This window comes from Pongo pygmaeus, chromosome X (genome assembly GCF_028885625.2).
Source record: "Pongo pygmaeus isolate AG05252 chromosome X, NHGRI_mPonPyg2-v2.0_pri, whole genome shotgun sequence".
Classification (NCBI taxonomy): domain Eukaryota; kingdom Metazoa; phylum Chordata; class Mammalia; order Primates; family Hominidae; genus Pongo; species Pongo pygmaeus.
The window spans coordinates 115,845,198-115,855,209 of NC_072396.2; the positions used below are offsets into that span (position 1 = coordinate 115,845,198).

The window sequence follows — 10,012 nt, forward strand, 5'->3', positions numbered from 1 at the left end:
TGTAAAAGTGTTCCTATTTCTCCACATCCTCTCCAGCACCTGTTGTTTCCTGACTTTTCAGAGCTTCTGCACAGCAAAAGAAACTACCATCAAAGTGAACAGGCAACCTATAGAATGGGAGAAAATTTTTGCAATCTACTTATCTGACAAAGGGCTAATATCCAGAATCTACAAAGAACTCAAACAAATTTACAAGAAAAAAAACAAACAACCCCATCAACAAGTGGGTGAAGGATATGAACAGACACTTCTCAAAAGGAGACATTTATGCAGCCAACAGACACATGAAAAAATGCTCATCATCACTGGCCATCAGAGAAATGCAAATCAAAAGCACAATGAGATACCATCTCACACCAGTTAGAATGGCGATCATTAAAAAGTCAGGAAAAAAAATTTTTTTTAATTTAGCCAGACGGGTTGATGCGCACCTGTAATCCCAGCTAGTCAGCAGCTGCGGTGGGAGGATCCCTTGAGCTCAGGAATTTGAGGCAGCAGTGAGCTACAATCGTGGCACTGCACTCCAGCCTGGGCAACAGAGTGAGAACCCGTGTCTAGAAAACAACAACAACAAAATAAAGTTTGCAACCAGATTAAATGAGGATTCAGGACTCAGATATTTTGCACAGCTTTGTAAAGAGTATACAAATGTGAAATTATGAGAAAGACACTTTTCTCCATTCCTGTTCTTCAAATTGAACTTTCACAAAAACCTGTCCAAATCTATAACAAAATGCTGAATTCAGATTATTTGTACATATAATATAAATAAAAATACATTACATGGTTTTAAAAAGTGTGGTGTCTGACATGTATATACTTAGACTATTTTTCTACATCAGTGAAATTGGCAAAGTCCTCTATTCAAAACAATTCATTAATTTCACAATATTTTCTTTTTTAATTTTTTTTTTAATTTTAAGGCCAGGCGTGGTGGCTCATGCCTGTAATCTCAGCACTTTGGGAGGCCGAGACGGGCAGATCACTTGAGGTCAAGAGTTCGAGGCCAGCCTGGCCAACATGGTGAAATCCCGCCTCTACTAAAATTAAAAAAATTAGCCGGGCGTGGTGGTGTGCGCCTATAGTCCCAGCTACTCTGGAGGCTGAAACAGGAGAATCGCTGGAACCGAGGAGGCGGGGAGGCGGAGGTTGCAGTGAGCTGAGATCGCACCACTGCACTCCGGCTTGGGCAACAGAGCGAGGCTCCGTCTCAAAAAAAAAAAAAAAAATATATATATATATATATATATATATATATATATTTTTTTTTTTTTTAAATCACAGTCTCGCTCTGTCGCCCAGGCTGCAGTGCAGTGGTGCTATCTCGGCTCACCTGCAACCCCCACCCTCCCTCCCGGGTTCAAGCGATTCTCCTGTCTCAGCCGCCCGATAGCTGGGATTACAGGCGCCTGCCACCCTGCCCGGCTAATTTTTTTTTTTTTTTTTTTTTTTGAGACGGAGTCTTGCTCTGTCGCCCAGGCTGGAGTGCAGTGGCACGATCTCGGCTCACTGCAAACTCCGCCTCCCGGGGCCGTTCTCCTGCCTCAGCCTCCCGAGTGGCTGGGACTACAGACGCCCACCACCAGGCCTGGCTAATTTTTTGTATTTTTAGTAGAGACGGGGTTTCACCGTGTTAGCCAGGATGATCTCGATCTCCTGACCTCAAGTGACCTGCCAGCCTCTGCCTCCCAAAGTGCCGGGATTATAGGCGTGAGCCACTGTGCCCGGCCTTCATAATACTTTCCACAAATAAGATTACATTGTTCCTGAAACAATGCACTACTTCGTATAGTCAAGTAGTTTTGCATTTTACTAGGATTTATAAAAACGTTGTCAATGTTTATAAAATGTATCTTCTACAGGGTTTCAACAATGTTACATGAATTTGCAATGCACAATTTGTGGCAGTGAGAAAAGTTCAGTGTAAAAACATTGTAGCTAGAATAGAGCCAAAGAAACATTAGTAACAGAGATAGATACTTTGAGAAGAATGATACCATACTATGTTAACACTGAGCTATGCCAATTTAATTTTGATGACAATTACTAAAAATGATATGAGTGAGTTTGGTATAAGAGTCACAGTCATTTAAAAATCTCTGAGTATTTGTAGTAATTACCAGAAAAATGATAAGCAATAGTTTAATCATGCATTTACTATCCCTTAGGTCACAGTCAATATCCTTGATCAGAATAAAATTGGTTAACATGATTTCTTGGTTAAGGACATCCCCATTTGGGAAAATAGGCCCAACAGGGAAATGAAATGAAGGTCAACTGAGGTCCAATTCAGTATTGCTAAGTTGCTATTTTTACTCCTCCAACAATTTACTATTGAGCTGTCAATCATTAATGGGAGGGGTTACATCTCACCTATCTGAAATTTTGGCAACCAATATAAGGTTATTTTCAGGACCACTGAGAAGGACCTTCAGACCAGAGGTTTCCAAATTAGACGTGTATATCCCAGGGCATGAACAAGACCGTGAAGCATGAGAAGGAAAACAGAAAAACTGTTATTTATATTTTTTATTTCTTTTGTTTTTATTTTTTTAATTCATTTTACTTTTTAACTTTTATTTTTGGTCCAGGGGTACATGTGCAAGTTTGTTATATAGGCAAACACGTGTCATAGGGGTTTATTTCTTAAAATCACTTTATCAAGTTATAATTTATGTACCATAACATTCACTAGTTTAAAGTGTGAAAGCCAGTGGTTTTTACTATATTCAGATTTGTCCAACTATGATCATAATCTAGTTTTAGAACATGTTCATTACTCCACAGATACCTCATTTCTATTAGCAGTCACCCCCATCCCTTCTTTACCTGATCTCCAGGCAACCACTAATTTACTCTTTATATATAGCTTTTCCTATTCTGGACATTTTATATAAGTGGAATCATATAATTAGTTTTTTATGATGGACTCTTTCACTTAGCAGACCATTTTCAAGTTTCATCCATGTTGTATCAGTACTTCATTGTTTTCAATGCCAAAAATATTTAATTGCATGGATATACCACATTTTGATTATCCATTTGTCAGCTGATGAAAACTTGGGTTGTTTCCACTTTGGGGTAGTATGGTTAATGCTGCTATGAGCATTGATGCAAAAGGTCTTTGTTAGTACAAGTGTTTTCAGTTCTCTTGTGCATACATCCTTGAACAACATGGGGTTTAAGAGTGCTGACCCCCTGCACAGTCAAAAATCTACAAATAACTTTCAACTCCCTGAAAACTTGACTACTAATAGCTTACTGTTGAGGAAGCCTTGCTGATAACAGTTGATTAACACAAACTTTCTATGTGATATCTATTTTATACTGTATTATTACAACAAAGTAAGCTGAGAAATGAATGTTATTGAGAAAATTATAAGGGAGAAAAAATATATTTGCTATCATTAAGTGGAAGTAGATTATCATAAAGGTCTTCATCCTCATCATCTTCACATGAGTAAGCTGAGGAGGAGGAGAAGGAAGAAGAGGGGTTGGTCTTACTGTCTTGGAGTGGCAGAGTTGGAAGAGGTGAAGAGGAGGCAGGAGGAGCAAGCACATTCACTGAAACTTTTATTGAAAAAAAGTCTGCATATAAGTGGACTTGTGCAATTCAAACCGATGTTGTTCAAGGGTCAACTGTACACCTAGGAATAAAATTTCCGGACCACAGGGTAACTCTGTGTTTAACCATTTGAGGAACTACCAGACTATTTTCCATAACAACTGCACCACTTTACATTTCTACCAAGAATGTATGAGGGTTCACATCTCTTCACATTCTCACCAACACTTGTTATTTTCCATTTATTTGATTATAGCCACCTAATGCATGCACAGTGGTATCACACTGTGAGTTTGATTGATATTTCCCTGATGACTAAAGATGTTGAGAACTTTTTCATGTGTGTGTTGGCCATTTATATGTCTTATTTGAAGAAATATCTATCCAAATTCTTTGGACATTAAAAAGTGTATACTTCGGCCAGGCTCGGTGGCTGAAGCCTGTAATCCCAGCACTTTGGGAGGTCGAGGTGGGCGGATCACCTAAGGTCAGGAGTTCAAGACCAGCCTGGCCAACATGGTGAAACCCCATCTCTACTAAAAATACAAGTTAGCCGGGCATGGTGGTGGGCGCCTGTAATCCCAGCTACTCTGGAGGCTGAGGCAGGAGAATCTCTTAAACCCAGGAGGCAGAGGTTGCAGTGAGCCAAGACCGCACCGTTGCACTCCAGCCTGAGTGACAGAGCAAGCTTCCATTTCAAAAAAAAAAAAAAAGGATATACCTCATTATTATTTTTACTATTTTATTTTTAATTGGCATATAAAATTGTATGTATTTATTATGAACAAAATGATGCTTTTTGTTTTTGTTTTTTGAGACAGAGTCTCGCTCTTTCACCCAGGCTGGAGTGCAGTGGTGCGATCTCAGCTCACTGTAACCTCCGCCTCCTGGGTTCAAGCAATTCTGCCTCAGCCTCCCGAGTAGCTGGGACTAAAGGCACATGTCACTATGCCCGGCTAATTTTTGTATTTTTAGTAGAGACGGGGTTTCACCATGTTGGCCAGGCAGGTCTTGAACTCCTGACCTCAGGTGATCCACCCGCCTTGGCCTCCCAAAGTGCTGGGATTACAGGCATGAGCCACCACGCCCGGCCCAAAATAATGTTTTGAAGTTTATATACACTCTGGAATGACTAAATCTAGCTAATTAACATATACATTACCTTACATAGTAATACTTTTTGTGGCGAGAACATTTAACATTCAGTCTCTTAGCATTTTTCGAGAATACAACATATTACTGTTAACTATATTCACCATGTTGTACAATAGATCTTTTGAACTTATTTCTCCTAACAATTTTGTGTTCTTTAACCAACATCATCCCAACTCCCTCCGACAACCACCCCGACTCTGGTAACAACCATTGTACTTTTGTACTTTCTACTTCTATGAGATTGACTTTTTTAGATACTTCATTTGAGTACAATCATGTGGTATTTGTCTTTCTGTGTCTGGTTTATTTCACTTAAAAAAATTTCCTCCAAGTTCATCCATGTTGCTGTAAATGACAGGATTATCTTCTTTTTAATGGCTGAATAGTATTCCATTATGTATATATTCCATATATCCATTCATCTGTTGATAGACAATTAAGTTGATTCCATATCTTGGCTATTGTGAATAATCCTGCAATAAACATTGGAGTGAGTAATGGTTCTTTTTTTTCCACATCGTCACCAACATTTATCTTTCGTCTTTCTGATAGTAGCTATTCTAACAAGTCTTAGGTGATAGCTCATTGTGGTTTTAATTTGCATATCCCTGATGATTAGTGATGTTGAACATTTTTTCATATACCTGTTGACCCATTTGCCTGTGTTCTCTTGACATATATGTGTTCAGGTCCTTTCCCCATTTTTATTTATTTATTTATTTATTTTCATTTTTTGGCCTTCCCGATTTTATTTGGGGCACACCTGGGCGAGGGCCCTGCATCTAGAAGAAGGTGTTGGGCCTCGTGGTGGTGAAGCGTGGCTTGTGCTGACCGCGCAGGACCCGGTGGGGCAGCGGGAACTTGACCTTAGAGTCGTGGAACTGCTTGACTGACGGCCGGCGGCACTTGCCGGCTGCGATCTCCTCCACCTTCATGATCTGGATGGAGTGGGCCTGGGCGCAGTGCCAAGAGCCCATGACTCGGTAGCACTGGGTGACAGCCCCCGCCGTGGTCAGGTCCTGGTATTCCCGATACAGGTTGTGGGTGCCACTCAGGGAGTCACAGCACAGCCAGATGCGGAAGTTCTTCACCCGTAGAGGGTACTTCTCAAACACCTGCCCAGAGTAGGCAATCTCCCCTGAAAACTTCTTCATCTTCTTTAACTGAGATAAGAAGTACCAGAAGCTGGACTTGGCGACAACATGATTAGGCGCAAACATTCGCATGCGGTAGAGGGGCGGTGTGTGGCATTTGGGGGTGGGCAGGTAGCGACCCACCACCTTGTACTCTCTTAAGTGCCCTATGCCTTCAGGGCGTCCTCTCCGAGCTCGCCGCCACCCGCAAAAGGGCTTTCCCCATTTTAAAGTCAGATTATTTGTTTTCCTGTTATTGAGTTTTTTAGCCCCTTTATATTTTGGATTTAATTCCTTATCAGGTATATACTTTGCAAATATTTTCTCCCGTTATGTAGGTTGTCTCTTCACTCTGTTGATTGTTTCCTTTACTGTGCAGAAGTTTTTCAGTTTGATGTAATCCCATGGGTCTATTTTTGCTTTTTTTTTTGCCTGTGCTTTGGGTTCATATCCAAAATTCATTGCCCAAACCAATGAATCTTGCTCCAATGTCATAGAGCTTTTCCGCTATGTGTTCTTCTAGTAGTTTGATAGTTTGAGGTCTTACAATTAAGTCTTCAATTCAATTTGAGTTGGTTTTTGTATAATGTGTGAGATAGGGTCTATTTTCATACATGTGGATATCCAGTTTTCAAACACTATTTATTGGCAAGACTATTCTTTTCCCATTATGTATTCTTGGCACCTTGGTCAAAAATCAGTTCCTTTGCCCATTTTTAGATTGGAGTATTTGTCTTTTTATTGTTGAGATTTAAGAGTTCTTTATATATTCAATCTAGCAGTTCCTTGTATTTAGATTTTTTTGTCTTGTTTTACAACTTCTAATTTTTAACATGTTTTACAATGAACATAATAGTACAGTAATAAAGTCTAGAGACCACTGCTTTAGACGAAAATTATTTTTTTCCTCTCTCATCTGTTTGGTGTTTGCAAGAAGGGGAAGCTGAGTATGCTAAAGACAGACTTCAGCTCTTACATCTTTTAGCTACTGGCCTATTGATCTGTGCCTGGCAAGGGAAAGGTACTTTATGTTATGCTAAACAATTAACACATATTGCTTAGGAAACCCTAAATATGACAGAAAAGGAAGGGTGGCTAAAATGTAAGTGCTTACTATGTTAAAAAAAAAAAAAAAACCCAAGGCCTAGCACATAATGACTGCTTCAATAAATATTAGCCTAGGTAAACATCATCATTACTTTTATTCTACTGATTAGGAGATAAAGAGTCATGTTAAGTAACATTAAGTAACACAGCTAATGAATTGTAAAGCTGGAATCTGAATTCAGGTCTGACTGCAAAGCCCATTTTTTTTCTATGGGACACTGCGTATTAGTCAAACTACAGGTCAGATTTTTGCAGTGAGTGGGAAGTTGGACTAGATGACTTCCCTTCCAATTCTAAGATATTATGAAAACATTTGATGTAAAGAAGCATTCAGGTCTGTGTCAGTGGTGATTTTCATAGCTTATAAACATCTAGAGGCAAGAACCATTTTGTCTTACTTCCTTTGAATAATACCCAGTGACATGCATAAATGAAATTAATAACTGTCGGTGATGGTGATATGCCAAACATTGACTTAAAGCTGATTAATGCAGAGATATATGATATTATTTGGGAGTTTTTATTATTGCTTATCTAATAATCAATTAGATTTTATTTATACTTATTATAGTCAGAATGCAAATTTGTATTTGTAATACAATTTGTATTGCTACTTATTCAAAGTAGATTTCATTAAATACCCTGAAAGACAATCTAGGCAATACCATTCTGGACATAGGGAAGGGCAAAGATTTCATAACAAAGACACCAAAAGCAATCGCAACAAAAACAAAAATTGACAAGCGGGATCTAATTAAACTTAAAAGCTTCTGCACAGCAAAAGAAACTATCAACAGAGTAAATAGACAATCTACAGAATGGGAGAAAATATTTGCAAACTCTGCATCTGACAAAGGTCTAATTTCCAGCATCTATAAGGAACTTAAACAAATTTACAAGAGAAAAATGAACAACCCCATTAAAAAGTGGGCAAACAGACGGGAGCGGTGGCTCACACCCGTAATCCCAGCACTTTGGAAGACCCAGGCAGGCAGATCACCTGAGGTCAGGAGTTCAAGACCAGCCTTGCTAACATGGCAAAACCCTGTCTCTACTAAACATACAAAAATTAGCTGGGCATGGTGGCAGGCGCCTGTAATCCCAGCTACTCGGGAGGCTCGGGCAAGAGAATCACTTGAAACCTGGAGGCGGAGGTTGCAGTGAGCTGAAATCATGCCACTGCACTCCAGCCTGGGGAACAGAGCGAGATTCAATCTCAAAAAAATATATATTACAATAATAATAAAAAACTGGGCAAAAGACATGAACAGACACTTTTCAAAAGAAGACATACATGTGGACAACAAGCATATGAAAAAAAGCTCAATATCACTGATGACTAGAAAAATGCAAATTAAAACCAAAATAACCGGTCAGAATGACTATTAAAATGTCAAAAAATAACAGATGCTGGTGAGGCTGGGAAGAAAATGGAACCTACACTGTTGGTGGGAGTGTAAATTAGTTCCACCATGTGGAAAGTAGCATGGTGATGCCTCAAAGAGCTAAAAGCAGAACTACCATTTGACCCAGCAACCCCATTACTGGGTATATACCCAGAGGAATATAAATCATTCATTCTACAATAAAGACACATGCACACAAATGTTCATTGCAGCACTATTCACAATAGCAAAGACATGTAATCAACCTAAATTCCCATCAATGACAACCTGGATAAAGAAAATGTGGTGCATAAACACCATGGAATACTGGGCAGCCATGAAAAAGAATGAGATCATGTCTTTTGTGGGAACATGGATGGAGCTGGAGGCTATTACCCTTAGCGAAGTAACACAGGAACAGAAAACCAAATATCCCATGTTCTCACTTATAAGTGGGAGCTACATGATGAGAACTTATGAATACAAGGAAGGAAACAACAGACACTGGGGTCTACTTGAGGGTGGAGGGTGAGAGGAGGGAAAGGAGCAGAAAAGATAACTATTGGGTACTGGGCTTAATAACTGGGTCATGAAATAATCTGTACAACAAAATCCCATGACACGAATTTACCTATGTAACAAACCTTCACATGCACCCCGAAACCTAAAATAGGAGTTTTTTAAAAAAGATAAAAACCCACTAAATGCCCATAGATTCCCCATACCCAGAGTGATACTTGTGGAATGCTCTGTTTCCTGTATCAGAAATAGCCCTTTGGTTCCTGGCTCCTCTCCAAGGAGTCCACTCCAGTGGGACTCTTTATTCACTGCCTCTTACCACACCTTGTCTTCTCCCTGACTCATGCCTTTCCTGATGCTTTCTGCCAACTCCCTGCCTGCCCATGCACCTTCACATCCTGCCATGCCTTGAACACTAGGTACAGACAGACTACCTCCCCAGGGCTTTCCCTGCCCACTTCCCTCAGGATCTTACCTGCTTCTGGATCCACAGTCCCTTCCTGGCTTGTTTCCTGGGGCCATTCTAACCTTTCCAGCTAAAACATAAATGCCCAGAGAGCATAGACAAATTGCTGTGGTCTGAATGTTGATGTTTCCTCAAAACTCGTATGTTGAAACTTCATCGTCACTGTGATAGTATTAAGAGATGGGATCTTTGGGAGATGATTAGATCATGAGGGCTCATGAATGGGATTAGCGCCCTTACAAAAGAGACTTGTAGGATCCCCTTTTCCTAGGACACATAGAAGGAGCCATCTATGAGGAACAGGCTCTCACCAGACAATGACAATCTGCTGTTGCCTTGATTTTGGACTTCCCAGCTTCCAGAATTGTGAGTAATAAATTTCTGATGTTTATAAATTTTTTAAAGTAGATTTCATAAAAAATGTAATATCCTTTTATTTTAATGAAGAACCCATACTCCATGTCCAAGTGAATTAGATGAATGGATTATGGCATGAAGATCAATTCATTTCAGCCAACTAATTTTTACAAACCACCATACAAATAATTAAGCTATTGTCATCAGCATGAATTAAATGGCCTTGTTTTTGTTTGTTTGTTTTTGACATATATATATATATATATATATATAGAAATGGCCTTGTTAATGTCCAGTTAAATCATAACACGTAAGCCTTGCCAAT

General features: G+C 39.5%; 1 protein-coding gene across 1 annotated transcript; it reads right to left on the minus strand.

Annotated features, from left to right (window-relative positions):
* Window positions 1-5,467: 5,467 nt before the first annotated feature.
* LOC129024167 (large ribosomal subunit protein eL20-like) lies at window positions 5,468-9,386 on the minus strand. The gene is made up of 2 exons (XM_063660228.1): window positions 9,340-9,386; window positions 5,468-6,103 (listed from the first exon to the last, which is right to left on the minus strand). Exons 1-2 carry the CDS (start codon window positions 9,384-9,386, stop codon window positions 5,503-5,505), a joined length of 648 nt encoding a protein of 215 aa, XP_063516298.1. The 3' UTR covers window positions 5,468-5,502.
* Window positions 9,387-10,012: the final 626 nt, after the last annotated feature.

Coding starts and splice junctions, on each gene's coding strand:
- LOC129024167 (XM_063660228.1), bottom strand. CDS start 9,386: ATGGCCCCAGGAAACAAGCCAGGAAGGGACTGTGGATCCAGAAGCAG. Junction 6,104..9,339: donor GACTGTGGATCCAGAAGCAG/GTAAGATCCTGA, acceptor ACTCAATAACAG/GAAAACAAATAATCTGACTT.